This window comes from Archocentrus centrarchus, chromosome 20, assembly GCF_007364275.1.
Source record: "Archocentrus centrarchus isolate MPI-CPG fArcCen1 chromosome 20, fArcCen1, whole genome shotgun sequence".
Lineage (NCBI taxonomy): Eukaryota > Metazoa > Chordata > Actinopteri > Cichliformes > Cichlidae > Archocentrus > Archocentrus centrarchus.
Genome location: NC_044365.1, coordinates 32,648,460 through 32,669,241, shown reverse-complemented (window position 1 = coordinate 32,669,241; position 20,782 = coordinate 32,648,460). Strand labels below are relative to the sequence as shown.

Genomic DNA, 20,782 nt, shown 5'->3' with positions numbered 1-20,782 from the left:
GTACCTGTGAAGGAACTGAAACAATTCAGGTGTAGTACATCTGCTGCAAAAAAGACGTAGTACGTTCCCAAAAACTATTTTAAAAATGTATCCGTGAAAGTGAATACGTGTGTGGGAGACTCCTAAACTCTGAAACCCTGAAAATAAATCCTGTCTGCCTGTGTGGCATCCATCCATCATTTTCTTAACCACTTACCCAGTGTAGGGTCAGTGGGATGCTGGAGCTGTGATCAAGTGAGGTGAGGTGAGGTGAGGTGAGGTGAGGTGAGGTGAGGTGAGGTGAGAAGAGAAGAGAAGAGAAGAGAAGAGAAGAGAAGAGAAGAGAAGAGAAGAGAAGAGAAGAGAAGAGAAGAGAAGAGAAGAGAAGAGAAGAGAAGAGAAGAGAAGAGAAGAGAAGAGAAGAGAAGAGAAGAGAAGAGAAGAGAGATGTTTCAAAGGAGAAATGAGGACATGAAGACACACTGGATTAAACAATAAGGTGCTGATAACAGAGGAGGATGAAGGATGAAAGCACAGAGCAGGTTTTGTTACGCTGTCAGAAAGAGGAAACCTCACAGAGGTCAAAGTGCAGTTAAAGCTCATGTTATGAAGTGTTTCAGCTTCTCCACACCAGCTGGTGGCGGTAATGGGCCTATTCGTTGCATTAATTGTTTGTTAACCACCGGTAGAGAGAAAGATGAGGAAGAGTAGCTGCAGCTTCATCGTTTGAGCGGGCCGGGATCGTCTAAAGGTAAACCCCGAGCTGACTTTAACCGCAGTTCCGTTAATCCTGAGCTCCCTGAGGAGGTCTCCCGCTGCTCTCCTCGTTGCTGCCGGTGCTCCACGCTAACCGGGGACGGTCAGCCTGTTTCAGGAGCCCCTGCCGAAACACCAGAAACACGGTTAATTTTCCGCCTTTAAAATGCATTGCTTTACTTAATATTTTGAATATGACAGCCTGCCGTCGCGTTTTTTTTAGAGTTTGCTGCAGCGGTCACGAGCGGCTTAGGTGTCTGCGCAGATGCCTGTTCATAATTTCACCAAGCTTAATAAACTGTTCGGTAAATGTTCTTATTGCTGTTATTATTTTCCCCCGTACACTTGCTGAACGATGGTCAGCTACAGCTAAAGCAGCCACTTTAACGGGAAGAGACAGAATCATGTATCTGCAGAGAGCGGCTGGCGGTGGCGGCCTCAAAGATGCAGCAACAAAAGAAGCAGCAGGAGAGAGGGCACAGAAACACAGAGGATCAGGGATGTGTTCTCATGGCAGTGATGCCAGTTTAAAGAACACACACCAAACTGGTAAATGGGCTCACTTTCACACCTTTGCTGCTCTGTTGTCGTGGATGCTGACGTCACTCGCTGCCAGCAGGAATAAAGTTCGCTTAGCTGAGACACAATATCTGTCCCTGAGATTAGAGAGCCTCTTCTGGTCAGCTCCTCTTCCACTAATGATGACACAAAATCTGATGAGGTTCAAATGGAGCACCAACCTGCAGTTACTCCGTCAGTGGAGGTGCAGCAGTGCAGTTTATCACCTGTGGTGTAGTTTCCAGCTGAGGGTCCGCTTGGGTCTGAGTGAGGTCCATCTCATCATCAGAGATTGAACTGTGTCGTCTGCGTTCCTGCCGGTTTATTGAGATGTATTATAGGGCTGGGCAATATGGACCAAAAATAATATCTCGATGTATTTTTTGCTGAATGGCGATATATTTTCTACCCAAAAGATATGAACAAAAAGGCACTTCTGAGTCAAAGCCACATGTCCCAAATGTCACACAGGCACTGAGGTCCTGTTGGACCTCAGTGCAGCTTTTGATACTGTTGACCATAACATTTTATTACAGAGATTAGAGCTTGCTATAGGTATTAAAGGTACTGCACTGCAGTGGTTTGAATCATATTTATCTCATAGACTCCAGTTTGTTCATGTAAATGGGGAGTCTTCTTCACACACTAAGGTTAATTATGGAGTTCCACAGGGTTCTGTGCTAGGACCAATTTTATTTACATTATACATGCTTCCCTTAGGCAGTATTATTAGAAAGCACTGCATCAATTTTCATTGTTATGCAGATGATACTCAGCTTTACCTATCAATGAAGCCAGATGATGCACATCAATTAGTTAAACTGCAGGAATGTCTTAAAGACATAAAGGCCTGGGTGACCTCTAATTTCCTGCTTCTAAATTCAGATAAAACTGAAATTCTTGTTCTCGGCCCCACAAATCTTAGAAACATGGTGTCTAACCAGATACTTACTCTGGATGGCATTACTTTGGCCTCCAGTAACACTGTGAGAAATCTTGGAGTCATTTTTGACCAGGATATGTCCTTCAATGCACATATTAAACAAATATGTAGGACCGCTTTTTTTGCATTTGTGCAATATTTCTAAAATTAGAAACATCCTTTCTCAGAGTGATGCTGAAAAGCTCATTCATGCATTTATTACTTCTAGGCTGGACTATTGTAATTCATTATTATCAGGCTGTCCTAAAAGCTCCCTGAAAAGCCTTCAGCTGATCCAAAATGCTGCAGCTAGAGTACTGACAGGGACTAGAAAGAGAGAGCAGATTTCTCCCATATTGGCTTCTCTTCATTGGCTCCCTGTTAAATCTAGAATAGAATTTAAAATCCTTCTCCTCACCTACAAGGTCTTGAATAATCAGGCCCCATCTTATCTCAAAGACCTTATAGTCCCATATCACCCCAACAGAGCACTTCTCTCTCAGACTGCTGGCTTACTTGTGGTTCCTAGGATACTTAAGAGTAGAATGGGAGGCAGAGCCTTCAGCTTTCAGGCCCCTCTTCTGTGGAACCAGCTTCCAGCTTGGATTCAGGAGACAGACACCCTCTCTATTTTTAAGATTAGGCTTAAAACTTTCCTTTATGATAAAGCTTATAGTTAGAGCTGGATCATGTGACCCTGAACCATCCCTTAGTTATGCTGCTATAGGCCTAGTCTGCTGGGGGGTTCACATAATGCACTGTTTCTTTTGATTCACCTTATTTACTTTGTTTATACTCCACTCTGCATTTAATCATTAATTGTTATTCATCTCTGGCTCTCTTCCACAGCATGAGGCGACTGTTTGTTGTGATTTGGCGCTATATAAATAAAATTGAATTGAATTGAATTGAATTAACATTCAGCTGCAGATGTACATGAGAAATTGCTCAAAAATCAACTATTGGCATATTTAAATAATAATGCTCCTCAAATAAATGAATGCTTTAAAATGTAAACAGAAAAGATACAGAGCAAAAATAGCAAAAGGCTGACTTGTTCTTTAAAAAGCCAGTCTGCAGTGAGGTAGACTTCACCAAAGTGCTTCCTCCTGTGTGTACGCCTGTACATCTAGTACTCTGTGCAAATAACACAACATGTAAACGGACTGAATGAACAAACTTCATCCTTCAGTCAGCAGGATTATTGCCAGCTCAGTAAATCCATAGACATATGCGCTGACGTATCACAGCAACGGGTCCACCCATTCGATGCAGTGTCTCCGCCGGCTGCATAACAAGGACATGAAAAAGACCCACTTCCGCTAATAAGGTCACGTGACTTACGGTACAAACCAACAGCTAGGTACTCTCGGGGGTCCGGGCGATGCCAAAGCGTACGAACGGATGCAGTACGAAGGCTGTATGTACACAAAACATAGCAGGATTTCAGGTTTCCAAAACTCCTAAATCTAGTGAAAAAGTTGCTAAGCTGGGAACACTGCCATGCTGTCACTTCCTGCATGATTTACAGGTGAAGCAGAGAGAGGCGCGGCAGTGTGAAGTTGTGCAGAGACAAACTGGAAGAAGAGAAAGGTGAACTGGTGGATCTACAAGTATGATTGTAATGCGACATAGACTACATCGATATAAACGATATTGTCTCATCTTATATTGCGTATGAAAATATATCGATATTTTCTAAAAATTCGATATAACGCCCAGTTGTTGGCCCTAGTAGAGAAGGAGTATCTCTGGTATCTTGGGGTGCTGTTCATGAGCAAGGGAAGATGGCAGCAGGAGATGTGGATGCTGTAGCAGTCCATTCTAGTGAAGAGAGATCTGAGGTTTAAAGCGAAGCTGTCAGTTTACGGGTCGATCTATGTCCCTACTCTCACCTGTGGTCACAAGCTCTGGGTAGTGACAGAAAGAATGAGATTTCAAGCAGTGGGAATGAGCTTCCTTCAAACGATGGCTGAGTGTTAGTGCCTGAGTGAGAAGTTCAGTCTTTCAGGAGGGGCTCAGAGTAGACCCACTACTACTGCATATTTAAAGGAGCCAGCTAAGGTGGTGCGGTCATCTGACTATGATGCCTTCTGGTGTTCTTGGCCTGTCCTACTGAGCAGTGGCCCTGGGGTAAGCCCAGTACAATGGAGAAATTACACCGAGGCCTGGGAATGCCTCGGTGTTGGTCTGTATGAGCTGGAGGAGGTGGCTCGGGAGAGGGCAGTCTGGGCTTCTCCGCTTAGGCTGCTGCCCCCGCGACCCGGCTCCAGATAATTGGTAGAAAATGTAAAGGGCTTATTCCCCCAAACTTTGAAAGTGAATTTCCATCCCTGTCATAGGAACGGGCTGCTTAGGAAATTAGAGCTGATGTCACAAAGTTACTCCTGAAGTGTAACTGAATAAGAGATTTAGCTCACTTTGCAGTACAACCTCCGAGTGTACAAGATTTCTACAACCAATCAGAGAGCTGCAATTAGTGCTTTGTTTTGTCTGATAAAGATGTGTTTGTGTCCCAGCTGATTATCAGGAGGAGAGTGACGGAGCAGCAGAGGAACACTTTCAGCCGTTTGGACTCAGCTCAGCCACTACAGAGGAAACCATGAGTTCAACAGAACAGGTGAGAAAATATCACTGAGACTGTGTGACTTCGTCAGCCGCTGGTTTATTATGCTTTCAGTTAGCACCAGGCTAAAGGTTAGCCATTCATGCTCAAACTCATCACATTCAAAACAAAAATACTGAAGTTAAAGAACACAGAATAAAAAGCTATTTTTTTAAAGGATATTGAAATCAGCAGTGATGGCATCGTTACCTTGAAAAAGTAATCCGATTACTGATTACTCCTTTAAAAAGTAACTTCGTTACTTAGTTTTAGAAGTAACTAAGTTAGATTACAAGTTACTTTATTAGTTACATTCAACAGCTGCCGGTGTTGTGCCAAAAAGTGATCGTCTGCCATAAAGTGATCTTGATGTTTCTGTGTGCTTCAGTGTTGCCAAGTACGCTTATTAAAAGTGACTTTGGGCTTGTTTTTTTCTAAAGTCGCTTGCAAATCTCGTGAGTCGTGGGTTGCGGTTTATTGGGCTTATTTTTGAACGTGGAGTTGCTTATTTGGGCTTGACTTTCTTTCCGAGCCCTATAATAAAGCAAAAGACGAGTGGTAGGTAGTTTGTCCCTTCCAAGCACCCGTTTCCTGTTTATCGCTCCTGCTCAAGTTGACCGGGCGTACACCCAAACAAACACTCACAACAGCACAGAGTGAGGAGGCAGCACAAAAATGAGCTCCAGTAAGCGGGGAAAATATAGAAAAAAATATAATAAAGAGAGCACACTTACAGAATGGATCCAAGCTCAGATGGGAGACAGTGGCGCTAAAAGTGGGTCTGCACTATATGCAATGCATAGGGGCGCCGCACAAGAGGGGGGGTGCCAAAACGATGCGACAAAATTATTTCTCTAGTCGGCATTTTCTGTATTTAACAGCTGTGTGTATGAAATGATCAGTAACAGAGGAACAGTGCTGATTAGGCGCCCCTGTGCTCCTTCACCTCCCCTCCTCCTGCCCCCCCCCCCCCCCCCCCCCCCCCCCAAAATAAATAAATAAATTTGTGTCCGCATACACCTCTGAAAGTAGCTGCGGTCCTAATGGGAGACGTACCAAAGACATTCCCCAGATTTTGCAAGTGTGAAATATGTGCTCACCATGCTGATTTAGTTCAACATGCTGATACAGAGAAGCACACACACAAAAAACTGTGCACCCTTCTCTTCTATGAGGCTAAGAACCATGGGTTTCACTGCTCCAACACACAATGAGACAAAACAAAGAAGTGAGCTATACTACTATAGAGCTATACTGTTTAAAAGCACCTCAGTTTTGGGTTGTTGGTTGCCAGTTGGGCTTCTTTTGGGCTTGTTTTCATAGAGCTGGTTGCTTGTTTCTGTCACCAAATCTGGCAACACTGGTGTGCTTTTATGTGTAATGTCTTTGCTGATATTGGTAAACAGAGTGCAGTCAGCGTGATTTATGAAGGGCTTATATATAAAATGAAGAATTAACCTGTTTTTCAACCATCTTTAGGGGTCTGTGTTTTTGTACCTACATTATAATCAATCCAGAGCTTTTCAGCCACTTCAGATATCTTTATAGATCTGTGATGTTGTATCTGTTGTGATTTCTGCAGCCTCATGAGCCAGATTTCTGTTTAAAAAGACATTTTTAATGTCAATGACAGTTTTTACCTTGATAAATAACGAATATATAAAAGTCACTCTGCCAAAAAATGAGTGCAGCTTCTACCTTGTGATAGAAATGCTGTTTCTCGCTCAAAATGACCTGATATCATCCATGAGAGATATGTATGACATGTTTCACAGGTTATAGGTCAGCAATCATTTACAGCCATTTAAATACAAGCAGTCATTTTCTGGCAAACACTGAAAATCGCTTTTTGGCAGACGGTCACATTTTGGCACCCCCTGCCGCCTCAATATAAAAATGACAACCACGAAATGAGGGCGAGTCAGCCGTGTTTAAGGGCAGCTCTACTACATACTGTCCGACTAACTTCTTCAGCTCTCCCCAACTTACTGATTTTGTACCAAAGTCCAGCTTTTGTTGTTTGGGTGCTGGGGGGGCCTCCTGCATTAGCCGCAGCTCTGCTTCACCACCTGGTGGGACTAGCTCTGTAAGTGTGACTGTGCCGTGCTGCGACTCCAAATGTTTCTTCAAATCTGATGTAGTGTTTTTGAAGCTAGATAGCACTTTGTCACCAGCACAGAGTGCACAACTAACCTTGATTTTGTCATATTTAGCTGACACAAACTCAAAAAACACACATCTCTCTCCTCCCTCCATTGCTTACGTTTGTGTCGCTGTGCTGTTATTGTCCTCATGCTGAAAACGGGACTTAATTGTCGCATCGGCCAGACGTCACTCCCCGAGACACAAGAAGAAGGCAAAAATATATCTTTGTACTGAGGAAAATGACAAAAATAGTAACGCACAGTGACTTGGATAAGTTACTGTAATCTGATTACTGGACTGCAAATAGTAACATTTTAGATTACTCTTTACTGAAAAAAGTAGTCAGATTAGAGTAACGTGTTACTGACATCACTGGAAATCTGTACAGTAATAATCAAGCTTCATATATAAGCCCACCATTTTTCATACAATAAATAAATAAATCTTACAATAAAAAATTTGATCTGTCATTTTCATTACAAAAATAAGTTTACAGGACTGTGCAAAAGTCTTGAGCCTCCTCATTTCTTTATTTTGCTTCCAAGGAGACAGACTTTTTGAAGTGCTCTTGAGCAACAGTTCTTCTTTGGACATTGGCTGCTTTCACCCTCATTTTCAGTCCACTCCTCTGACCATTTCAGAGGAATGTTTTTGTTGAACCACTTAATGCCAAACTGTGAGACACTGAAGCATGGAAAAGGCTCCTGACTCAGGGATGAACCAGTGTTGTGTCTGCACATCGCAGACGACTGAGCAAAAACACATAATTTGTTCCCATTTCTTAAGTTGAGTCTTTGAAAATGGCAAGAACACAGTTTGACTGCATAAACTTGTTTATGCATAAACAAGGTGATTCCCAAAGAGGTAAAAACTTGGCATAGCTCATCCTAGTGAACAGTATCCAGAGAGGCCCTTCAGTTGATCCACTGTTCACTGAAGCCTCATCAGAAATGGTTTCAGCTGAAGCCATTTTTAAAGAAGAGATGGATTCAAGGATTCTTTATTGTCATTCACATCACATTTACATGCAGTGTAACCAGATTCTGTCCTCAGGTCCCAGTGTCTCCATTGTAAGAGTTATGAGAGTTTATTAAAGAAGAATAAATATAAAAAAGTAACAATAAAAATAAACAGAAACAAATATAAAATAGAAACTTTGATGTGGAGTAAAGGTAGTGACACATGGTGCCACAGCAGTAATAATTGTGCACGACAGCAGCATGAGTGCAAAGCTTGATAGAGGAGAACAGTCCAGCTACATAGCCCCACCACAGTTCAACAGTCTTACAGCTTCAGGGAAGAAGCTGTTCCTCAGTCTGGTGGTCCTGCTCTTGATGCTCCTCAGCCTCCTGCATGAGGGGAGGGGAACAAAGAGTGTGCGTGCTGGGTGTGTGGGGTCCTTCAGGATACAGGTGGTCCTTTTCCTCCATCTGGAGGTGTAAATGTCAGTGGTGGTGGAGAAGCTGACTCCAACAGTCCTCTATGCAGCCTTCACCACCCTCTGCAGAGCTTTCTTCTCTGCATCATAGCAGCTTCTGTGCCATACAGTAATGCAGGAGCACAAAACGCTCTCCACCACACATCTGTAGAATGAGAAGAGGACTGAGCTTCCGAGTCCAGCAGGCCTCAGCCTCCTGAGGAAGTAGAGGCGCTGGCGTGCCTTCCTGACCAGACTGGAAGTGTTTTTGACCCAGGTGAGTTTGTTACTTAGGTGTACACCCAAATACCTGTACTTGGAGACCACTTCCACTGCAGATCCTCCAATGTGCAATGGGGGTGTCTGACCTTTCTGAAGTCCATGATCATCTCCTTTGTTTTTGCCATGTTCATGCAGAGATTGTTCTCTCTGCACCAACCCTTCAGGTGTTCCACCTCCTGCCTGTAGCTGGACTCATCGTTGTTAGCGATGCATCCGACCACTGCTGTGTCATCTGCAAACTTCAAAAATGACAGTCTGGGTGTTTTGCTGAGCAGTCATATGTGAGCAGGGTGAACAGGAGAGGGCTCAGCATACAGCCCTGGGGGGAGCCAGTGCTGAGGATGATTGTGGGGGGGGGGGGGGGGGGGGGGGGACGTTGTGGATCCTCAGAGATTGCGGCCTGTTCGTCAGGAAGTCCAGGACCCAGTTGGAGAGGGAGGAGCTCCATCCAAGTGTGAACAGTTTGTGCACCAGGTTCTGTGGAACGATGATGTTGAAGGCTGAGTGAAGACCACAAAGAGCATACGGACACAGCAGTCCTTACACTCCATGTGGGTGAGGGCAGTGTGAACCACAGAGGAGATGGCATCCTCCATGGACCGGTTCTTCCGGTATGCATATTGGTGTGGGTCCACAGTGACATCGATGGTTTCCTTGATGTGGGCCATAACCAGTCTCTCAAAGCATTTCATGACTATCGGGGTGAGAGCTACTGGCTGATAGTCATTCAGGCCTGTCACTGTGGAGCTCTTGGGGACCAGGATGAGGGTGGTGGTCTTTAGGCAGGTGGGGACAGCTGCCCAGGGATGTTGTCTGGGCCAGCAGCTTTGCAGGGATTAATCCTCTGTAGGATCCTCCTCTCTGCTGGGGTCAATCTGCGGGGCTCTTCTCCAGGTGGTGGGGTTAGTCTGATGGTGGAGGGGGTGTTGAGGTCCTCAAAGCGGGCGTAGAACCTGTTGAGAGTGTCAGGCATAGAATAGTCCCTAAAGCATTATGTATCTCAGCATCCCTTGTTTATAGCAGAGAGTGAACTTCTGCATCCAACCAGGGTTTCTGGTTTGGGTAGCATGTAACAGTGCTCCAAAACAGGGAGAAAAGGCTGAGATTTGCCAAATTACACAAGAACTGGACTGAAAATCAGTGGGAATGAAGTACGAGGTGGCTTAGGACTTTTACACAGTACTGTACACTAAATTTTTAACATCAGTGCAAATTGTAAATAATAGAAAAGCTTGCTAACCATCAGGCATCAGGTGGTAAAATGTGAGTCGTGTGATTAGATAGTAGTGTGCTAAGAGGAGAAAAGAAAAAAGCCAAAGATGTCTGCAGCCATCAGCAGTTTGTGGAGCTTTTGAAAATGATAAACAAAAAAGCGGTCCAATGCAAACTCCACCAAATAAAGCTAAAACCTCTAACACCGTGTGATCGCCTTTGAAGCACCCATTACCTGCCCTTACTTGCTGTGAACAGCTGGTCAACACAGAGCGTATCACCGCTGAAACGTCAGATCAAACGTACTTTGAAATACCGTAATTACTCAACCGTTTGGCCTATCAGAAAAATTCAAATGGTTTCAGAAATCTGAGAAATTGTGCTTCACATCCATTGTAGGGTTATTATAGTATTTTTTTTTTTTTTTTTTTTTATTTTAACCAAAGTCCACGAACGGCGGCACTTTTGAAGTATGTTCTGTTGCTGGCGACAGGTTCAGTATTAAAGGGTTAACCTTCTTAGCCTTACTGCCAACATGGCTGCACATTCATGTTTCAGCCACAGGTATAAAAACTAGTATAATTGAAGGAGTTTGAAGTTACAGATAGGTTAACTCCATTTCTTATTATCGCTTCCTCCTCCTCTTCATCTGCTTCCTCCACCACTGCTTTCTCTCTCCCCCCATCTCCACCTCATCCTGCTCACCTTAAGACTCATCTCCTGAACTCAAGTCAGGGCTCTAACATGTTTATTTATTCCCAATATTGTTGCAGTTACTGATTTTAGCAGATGACACATGAACACCCCCCCCAAGTGTCCTAAAAATTGCCCTTTCCCCTGATAAACAGTTTGATTACATTCACACATCATATGAGAGTTTATTTGTGCCCGAGTCTGACAGCATTAGACCCACTTTGAAGATAGTTTTGCAGAGTTACTGAAAAGCAGCACTTATTAAAATATCAATGCTTACAGAGGGAACTACTCAACAACTCCCCTCAGTATCGCTGCCATTGGACAGAAGTGAGCCTCACTGACTCAACGACCTGTATCGGACTCCTTTCACAAAGTTTTATAGCCTCCTGCAGGCTCAGTAGTTGTGGACGCGCCACACTCGACGTTATGAGGTAAACAGTGATCTGAGAGTCTGTACTCACCAGATCAATGCTGGCCAGGAGTTTGAGGTCATTCTGAAGTAAAAACATAAAATATATCAAAATATTTAGTTGCCACATACCCCTGTTTATTCCTGATGTATTGCTGAGTGTTGATATTATTAAAATATGTTAAAATAGCATGTGTATAAAAATGTTTTTATACACAAACAGTAATAGAAACACTCACCAGCTGTGGCCGTTATGGGGAAATGCAAGGTGGCTGGCTTTGTGGGGTACAGAGGATTAATTGGTGATTCTTATTTGACTGAGAGAATGTGAGAGTGAATAGCTGTCTGTCTCTGTGTGTTAGCTCTGCAGTGACCTTTCCATGATATACCTTTCCTCTCACCCTGTGACAGCTGGGATAGGCTCCAGCCCACTGTGACTTTGTGCTCAATAAGCAGAAGTGGATGGATGTTTGTTCTAGGGATGCGCCGATCCGATATTCAGTATCGGTATCGGTCCGATACTGGCCTAAATTACTGGATCGGATATCGGAGAGAAATAAAAAATGTAATCCGATACATTAAATAACGTTTCGCTCACATTAGCTGCATTACAGTGCTCCGTCGTCTTCTTCTTCTTGTGGGTTTGCGGTTGACCAAACCAGCTTAGAGCTGCATCAGGAGTTAGGAAAAAACCCTCCGCACATTCTATAAAGTTCGCCGTCGCTGTGACGGATTCCCTTTGACAGTGAGCGATCATCGCTGACATGTTGTTCCGCCTCCACCGCTCTCTGCTGTGTTCGTGTGTTGTGCTCGCTGTGCTGAGAATCAGCTGTTATTTTTTTTCCCTCTACTTCAGCTCCCGAACATACTGCTAGCGAGCGCAGCTATTAGCACTGGTGACCGTCCGGTACCTGCAGTAGAAACGTATTTAGGAGAATGCTTGTAAATATAAAGCATTACAAGATTACGCTCATGCAGCCCCCAGTTTGTCAACATAAACACTGATGACAAAACAGCAGCAGTCAGCTGATTTACGAGCAGTCTGTCTGCACAAGCAGAAAGAGGCAGAGCCGGCTCAGATGGAGCAGAAGGAATTTTTTTTTCGTCTTTTTCGTCCCTGTAACCTCCATAAACCTTTACTGGGAAACAGCTGGAGGTCCTTCATCAACCACCTGATCAGTAAGTGAAGAAAAGAGAACTTTGTAGCTGCTCCATCCACCCTGTTTGTTTCACACAGGGAAAAACTACAGTTCAGAAGTTAAAATATGCAGATGAACCGTTGAAAAAAAGTATTTCTTATCCAGTTACTTAGGTAATCAATATAAATAGAATAGTCAATTGCTAAAATAATCAATAGTTGCAGCCCTAATGAAATTTGCAACATACCATAAGCCAATGCATCAACTTCTCACACAGAAGCAACAGGATTCAGGTGATAGTTATTGTTGTAAGTAAGTAAAGTTTATTTATATAACATTTTCACAGACAGAAAGGCACTGTACAATAATTAAAACACAATATCAACCCCCCACCCCCACCCCCAGAAAACACTATGTTGAAAACATAATAACATTACCATATTAAAAGAATAAAAATAAAGTCAGAAACCAGAAAGCCTGGTTAAACAGAAAAGTTTTCAACTATTTTTTAAATGATGCCACAGAGACAGCTAAATGGAGCTGGAGTGGTAAACAGTTCCAGAGCTTTGGTGCCACTGCCTAAAAAGCTCTGTCCACCCTGGTCCTTAGTCTTGTATGTGTGACAACTAAAAGACTTTGATTTTGTTGTGTGAGAGACTGTTGACTTCTTTTTTTAAATTTTTTTTTTAATGTTTTTAAATGCCTAGATAAATTTTAAATATCGGATTTATATCGGTATAGGCCGATGTCCAAATTTAAAAGATCGGTATCGGTATCGGACATAAAAAAGTGGTATCGTGCCATCCCTAGTTTGTTCCAGAACTGCGTTTCACTCGCTGCCTCTGTTTGTATCTCTGTCACTGCAGGACCAACATGGACCGAGAAGTCAGTGCTCTCAGGAGGCCGACAAACCTCATGGAAGAAAGGGAGAAAAACAATACAGCTGTGATCAGTGTGGGAAGGGTTTTACTGGGAAGGACTCACTAAATAAACATTGTGTCACCCACACTGGAGAGAGACCATTCAGCTGTGACCTGTGTGGAAAGTCTTACACCCAGCGTACACACTTAAAAAGACACCAATTCACACACAGTGGAGTTAAACCATTCAGCTGTGATTTGTGTAGAAAGTCTTTTACACAGAGGAGTGACCTAAAAAGGCATCATGTCTTTCACAGTGAAGTTAAACCATACAGTTGTGATCAGTGTGGGAAGGGTTTTACCCAGAAACACAGCTTGGAAATGCATAAGTTCATCCACAGCATTAAACCGTACAGGTGTGACGTGTGTGGAAAATCTTACACTCGATCTGGACACTTAAAAAGTCATCAGGTCGTCCACAGTGGAGTTAAACCATTCAAATGTGACTTGTGTGGAAAGTCTTATACGCAGTCTGGACATTTAAAAAATCATCAAGTCATCCACAGTGGAGTTAAACCGTTCAAGTGTGATTTATGTGGAAAGTCTTTTACTGAAATGAAAACCCTAAAAAGACATCAAGTCTTCCACACTGGAGTTAAACCATTCAGTTGTGATCAATGTGGGAAGTGTTTTACCCGTAAAGAAGGCCTGGAGATGCATAAGCTCATCCACAGCGGAGTTAAACCTTTCAGCTGTGATCAGTGCGGGAGAGCTTTTACTTGCAGGAAAAACTTATGGATGCATCAAGTTACCCACTCTGGAATTAAGGCATACCGCTGTGACATCTGTGGAAAAGCTTTCAGCCACCTAGGCAGCCTAAATAAACACCAACGCATCCACACCAGACAGGATGTGTGCTCTTGTGATTTGTGTGGCAAACTGTTTGTGACATACAACAACTTACACATCCACAAACTTACCCACACTGAGGAGAGACCTTATAAATGTGACCTGTGTGATAAGGCTTATAAAGCTCCAAACTCCTTGAAAGCACACCATCGGAGCCACACTAGAAAGAGACTCTACAGGTGCAGTTACTGTGAGGTATGTATTTCTATTTTGATTTTGGAATTGTAGCCTGTTTGGAACAACTCTTGAGGTGTAATTGGTTTTTGACTACTTTTGCCTTTAACACATTGGACATAAAATCACACAAAAAAAAACATAAAATCCAAGTAGAAAAAAAAAATTATTTTACTGTGGAAACCACAATCATGTTTAATGAACTATCTTTACAACCAAAAATATAAATATGTGAGTGTCAGATTTTAATCTCAGCTAAACAGCATTTTAAAGTATTAAGTATCTGTATCTGTCGACGATAATCGACAATAAAAATGGCTGATGACGACTTTAATTGTCGGTAATAGTCATTTTTTATTACTGGAGTTTTTTTTTTTTTTTTTTTTTTTAACGGAGTGAGACATCTTCCTGTCTGTCTCTCTGGCGAGCTTCACACATGCGCAATAGCATTCAGCAACATGTTTAGCGGCTACTGGTGAAAGAACACGGCGTGTTAGACGATCCAAGGTTTGGGAAAATGAGTGTGAAATTGTCCCAAACCTTGGATCCGTTTTTTTTTTTTGTTGTTTTTTTTTAAAAGTGAGGCATCTTCCAGTCCGTCTATCTCTGGCGAGCTTCACATATGCGTGGCATGTTTAGTCATTGGGGCTACTGATGAAACTGTGCCAACTTTGTTTTACAGGGACAAAAAAGTACTATATATTTTTTTATGGTTGGAAAAATGGACAGTTAAAGTTATATCAGCAGCAAACATGATTAAAATTTTTAAATGAAGTATCCATCTTCCATGTGTTTAAATAACCTTATGCTAAATGTAAAAGCTGAAAGCTAAATAATTGTCATTTCATAATTGTGATTCATAATCCGATTAGTCAACTAATCGTTTCAATAGTCGATGAGTAATCGACTATCAAAATAGTCGTTAGTTGCAGCCCTACTTTACAAGAGGAAGCACAGTTGCATGTTTAAAATATGTTGGGACAGAACCCATGATTGTACACACATTTGTAGTTACTGAAATCTAAGGTCCAGTGATGTCTTGGCAGTCAGGAGGAATGACATTGGTGCTGCAAAAGTGAGATTTAACTTATCAAGAATTATAGTTAGGTTTGGAAGTGAGATTGATAGAGCTGATCAAACACAGCAGAGAAAGTAGAAATATTAAATAGATCAAATTGAGTGAATCCACTAAATTATCTTCAAATTAAGTTAGAATAGTGTGTCGCAGTGCATTTGACATACTGGACGGTTTGGGAGTAGGGGAATTGATTGATCTCATTCTTAGTTGTTGCCTTCAAAAATAATTTGTTTCAAATAGTTTGAATCAAAATTTTCTCCACTGGCTGTCGTTTCCCAACCACTGGAGCATATCCACAGTTTAACAACCACTTCTCTACATAGCTCTTTTGACCAAAGATTCCCTTTTAGACATTTTGACTCAAGCTGAACTAAACCGTGAGCATGAGCTTTTAAGGAGGTGGTGGAAGCACACCACTGTGAGAATGGGTGTGCATTTACAAAACACCATACCTTCATACCAAAAGTGAATACAAAAAATAACTGCTTTATCCCAATTACACTGTTTTCAGAATCATTAGAGGCCAAAATCTTTATGTGCGATTACTGTATTGTCAATGCTGTTGCGGTATTAGTGTGGTATTATTGTAATATTTACTATTAGTGTAATATTGCAGTAGTAGTATTAGAGTGAGTGATGTAGTCATCGTTATTTCTGGAGTATTGGTATACTTATGGTCGTATTGTAATTGTATCCCAGTTAAAACATTGGGCATTGGCTCACCAACTTACACTGTCTTTGTGTCTTTGTTTAGAAGCAGAGTGATGCAGATGGATCCAGTTCTCAGCCCTGTCGTCACTGTGGTGGTAGGAAACCGTTTTGTTGTGACGTTTGTGGAAAAGCTTTCAAGAAGAAAAAAGGCTTAATATGGCACCAACGTAGACACACAGGAGACAAACTGAACTACTGCAGTGAATGTGGGAAAGGCTTCCCCACACCAAGTGCATTAAAACAACATGAACTCTTCCACAGTGGGGTTAAAAAGCACCTCTGTGACCAGTGTGGGTCATCCTTCATCACTACAGGTGACCTAAAAGTGCATAAACGAGTCCACACAGGAGAGAAGCCATACAAGTGCAGATACTGCGAGAAAAGCTTCGCACATTCAGGTAATCGTAACATTCATGAAGGTTTGCACGCTGAAGAGAACTACAACTGTGACCAGTGCGACAAGAGCTTTGGGAATCTCAGTTCATACTCCGAACACAAACGTTCCCATGCTGCAAATGATCTGTTTCACTCTTACCAATGTGCAAAAACATTTACCTCATTATCTGGTCTGTCTGAACATCAGTGTGATCATGCAGGGCTGGAATCATTCCCATCACTGGATCACAGTGAATCTACAGAGACACAAAGCTCCTCTTCTGGTTGCAGGGTCAAACTTAAACACCTTGAGATCCGGCTCCACAGAATTCAGATGGAATCTCTTGGGTCTGATGAGGTCACTCTTATTTCTGGACTTCCAGTGAATAATCCTGAATCTTAAAGGTACCATCAGTAATTTTTTAGGTTAGTTATTTGGGGGCGGTATTGTACTAATATATTAGTGTGTAAATATATTTTCCAAAAAAATTGATCCATTCTCATAAACTTATAATTAATCCATTAAAAATAAATGGGAGTAGGTTTCAGTTTGTGGACGCCGCCATGTTGCCCCACCATATTTGAATACAGTGGCTGGGAAGGACGTCTCCCTTCCAACAATCATGCTTTACATATGTGGCTACAGAGCATCCACAGACGTAGTACACCAAAGTCGGAGGAGACATGGAGGGACAAGAAGGATCAAACCTATGTTTTAGCATTGGAGAAGAGGTCCCCTTTGCTTTCAAGAAAAGAATGGGTCTGATCCGACAAAAGGTGCCCGGTGAAAATGCCTGGAAATGAAAGTTGAGGTCTTTTGCCTCATCTTTTAATGTCAAACTCAAATGCTTTCAGTCTGCAGCAAAAATAAAGAGATCACTGTTCTAATAGGAACAGTGGAAGAGTGTATGCCTGCTCTTCCTGGATTTGGGGGTGGATGTGGAGGACTGGGAGAGGTCATCACAAGATCTCTCTTCTCACAATTATCCTTGCCAAAGTCCACTCTCTTTGTAATAAAGTTGACATTCTTCAGGCAAAAGGTATTTTTTCCCCATGGGATTAAAGGAGTTTTGCCTCATCGCTCTGACAGACATTGCTCAAGCAACAGGACTTATAACCTGAGCTGGAAATCAGTATTTTTGGAGGACCACTGAGGCTCGATAGAGACCCAACCGAACTGGTAAAGTTCCGAGCCAGGGTCCCTGTCTTTATAATAGGGCTGCAACTATCAATTATTTTAGTAATCGAGTATTGATTATTTCATCAATTACTCGAGTAATCAGATAAGAAGTACTTCCTTCGTATTAACAGTTCATCTGCATATTTTAATTTCCGTACTGCAGTTTTTCTCTGTATGTGAAACAAACAGGGTGGATGGAACAGCTACAAAGTTCCCTTTTTTTCACTTGCTGATTTAGGTGGTTGATGAAAGACCTCCAGCTGTTTCCCAGAAAAAGTTTAATGGTGGTTACAGGGGGGGAGCTTCTTTTGGATGCTAGAAAAACATTTCCTCACGTCTCTATAACGGCTCTGCCTCTTTGTGCTTGTGCAGACAGACTGCAATTAAAACAGCTGACTGCTGCTGTTGTGTTATCAGTGTTTATGTTGAAAAACATTACGCTGCAAGAGCGTAATGTTGTAATGCTTTGTATTCACAGGCATTATCCTAAATTCGTTTTTACTGCAGGTCTATATTTAGTCACTAGTCAGGGATTAAAGCATAAAACATATTTTGACGGGATAGCTAGTGCTAATAGCGGTGCTCACAAGCAGTATTCTGTGATTATAGCAAGCTGTTCTGCGAGCTTCACACATGCGCAATAGCATTCAGTGGCATGTTTAGTCATGGTGGCAACTGGTGAAAGAACAGAATGAGACGTCTTGTCCGTCTATCTCTGGCGAGCTTCACACATGACGTAGAATTCCATTTCCGGGTCCAAACTGTCACATGATCAATATGCCACAATGCTGTGTCCCTGGTCATTTTACCAATGAGAAGGAGAAACAGAAATGGCTGCATTTGATAAGGTATGCTATAATCATCTTTAATAGTGAACAGTCATTGTTATACCATTGCTGTTTATTTAGGAGCATTTGGACCCAGAAATGACGTCAGACTTAAAGACTGCTACTGGTGAAACTGTGCCAGCTTTGTTTTACAGGGAAGAAAAAGTACTATCTATATATATATATATATATAATTTTTTTTTTTTTTTTTATTTATTTATTTTTTTATTTATTTTTTTATTTATTTTTTTTTTTTATTTATTTATTTATTTTTTTGTTTTTATGATTGGAAAAAAGGACCGTTAAATTTTTATCAACAGCAAACTAGATTAAAATTTTTGAATGAAGTATCCATCTTCCATGTGCTTACTACTGCATTTTAAATGACCTTATGCTAAATTTAAAAGCTGATAGCTAAATAAGTGCCATTTCATAATTATGTGATTCACAATCTGATTAGTCGACTAATCATTTCAATAGTCGATGACTAATTGATTATCAAAATAGTCATTAGTTGCAGCCCTAAATGTGGGTGAAATGCTCCACTTAAACAGAGATCCCTGAACGCTGCAGAGGTTAAACGAAGTATAGAAGCAACACATTTGCTTCGAGAGTTTTTTTATAATCGAATTATTCGAGTTACTCAAGGAATCGTTGCAGCCCTACTTTATATTAATATATGTATATGTAACAAGGTGGTGAGGGAATCATTGTATTGACCTTCTGTCTCCCTGCATCCTTTTTATTTCCCAAGAGAATTTCTACAGATATTTGTTACTGCTGTGTACATTCACCCGAGGGCCAATGTGGAAGTCGGCACTTTGACCATGGTGGAGATGACTTATTGACTTTATTTTTAATGGATAGACCTGAGAAAGTGAGACTTAACAGTATCTTATCAGATGTGCATTTATCTTCTTCTGTCTCATGCTTTGTTATGACTAACCCCTGGACCCCTGCACGCAGGGAGCAATGCATGAATGCAGGACCTCCATAGCAGAGACAGGGTCCTATCACCTATCCCGGTGCCCCCCGAGCTGTTCCATATGTGTTGTTACCTGTGCAAGATAACTGGACTGCTACCGTAGAAACAGTGTAATATGATGCTGTGACATTCTGTATAAGTAAGGCCCACCTCCTTTGTTTCTGGGAGTTTCCTCACTACACTGCTGTACTGACTGAATTCCTTCTTGCAAGAATAAAGTTTATAAAAGACCTCTCCAGCAGTAACTTAATTCATTAAATGAAGTAAAATGTCCACAACACCTCTCTCCATTTTAATCTGTTCTTTATGCAGGTGAGTGTCAAAGCCTTTGTCAGTACAGGTTGATCAACATATTGATTTATTCTGCCTTACAGAAACCTGGTTACAGCAGGATGAATACGTTAGTTTAAATGAGTCAACACCCCTGAGTCACACTGTCAAAATGCTTGATGCACAGGCCAAGGAGTAGCAGCAATCTTCCATTCCAGCTTATTTATTAATCAAAGACCCAGACATAGTTTTAATTCTTTTGAAAGCCAGACTCTGTCTTGTCCACCCTAATTTTGAAATTCAAAAACCTGTTTTATTTGTTATTATCTATCGTCCACCTGGTCCTTACTCAGAGTTTCTGTCTGATTTCTCAAACTTTTTATCTGATTTAGTGCTCAGTTCAGATAAAATAATTATAGTGGGTGATTTTAACATCCATGTAGATCCTGAAAATGACAGCCTCAACACTGCATTTAATCTATTATTATATTCAATTGGCTTCTCTCAAAATGTAATGGTGTCTCACTAATTTAGAAGATGCTCATTTAGCATGGAAAAAGTTTGTTGCTCTATAAAAAAAGCCCTCCATAAAGCTAGGACATCTTACTTATTCATCAGTAAGAACAACCCCAGGTTTCTTTTCAGCACCATAGCCAGGCTGACAAAGAGTCAGAGCTCTGTAGAGCCGAGTATTCCTTTCACTTTAACTAGTAGTGACTTCATGGATTTCTTTACAAATAAAATTTTAGACATTAGAGAAAAAATTATTCATAACCATCTCAAAGATTTATTTTCATGTTAGGCTGCATCACAGTACAGAAACAGCATTAGAAAGAAAGAGCTTTATTTGTCACATACACATACATGCAGTGAGATTCATTCTCTGCATTTAACCCATCACACACATGGAGTATGTAGTACACACAGGACAGCATGGAGCAGGGGGCAGCCAAGGGGCGCCCGGGGAGCAACCTGGGGGGGTGGGTTTGCTCAGGGACCCACAGTGATGCCAGCCCGAGGATTTGAACCAGGGTCCTCTCAGTGATGAACCCTCTTCTTCTCCCCTAGGCCACCACTCCCCTAGTGAAGGTTACCAATGATCTTCTTACAGCCTCTGACAGTGGACTCATCTCTGTGGTGTGGATGGATGAATGGATGGATGGATGGATAAATTCATTGACTGATCATTGATTGAGTAGCTCTAGAGTCCGGTAAAATGTCAACCTGTTTTCCTGCAACGTGGAGAGTTAGTTGTGGTAAGTGGCATCTCTCCATCCATGCTTTGAATGTATT

General features: G+C 41.8%; 1 protein-coding gene across 2 annotated transcripts; it reads left to right on the top strand.

The window, feature by feature from the left end:
* The first annotated feature begins 669 nt into the window (after window positions 1–669).
* Window positions 670–18,383, top strand: LOC115799100 (gastrula zinc finger protein XlCGF26.1-like). 2 transcript variants are annotated; one of them, XM_030756073.1, is made up of 4 exons: window positions 670–730; window positions 4,735–4,835; window positions 12,987–14,084; window positions 15,896–18,383. In XM_030756073.1, the coding sequence occupies exons 2-4, from the start codon at window positions 4,818–4,820 to the stop codon at window positions 16,628–16,630; spliced, it is 1,851 nt and encodes a 616-aa protein (XP_030611933.1). In that variant the 5' UTR covers window positions 670–730; window positions 4,735–4,817; the 3' UTR covers window positions 16,631–18,383. The 2 variants fall into 2 exon arrangements, with proteins under 2 accessions (XP_030611933.1, XP_030611934.1); XM_030756074.1 differs by having other exon boundaries at window positions 694–881.
* The last annotated feature ends 2,399 nt before the right edge of the window (window positions 18,384–20,782 follow it).

Coding starts and splice junctions, on each gene's coding strand:
- LOC115799100 (XM_030756073.1), top strand. Junction 14,085..15,895: donor ACAGGTGCAGTTACTGTGAG/GTATGTATTTCT, acceptor GTCTTTGTTTAG/AAGCAGAGTGATGCAGATGG.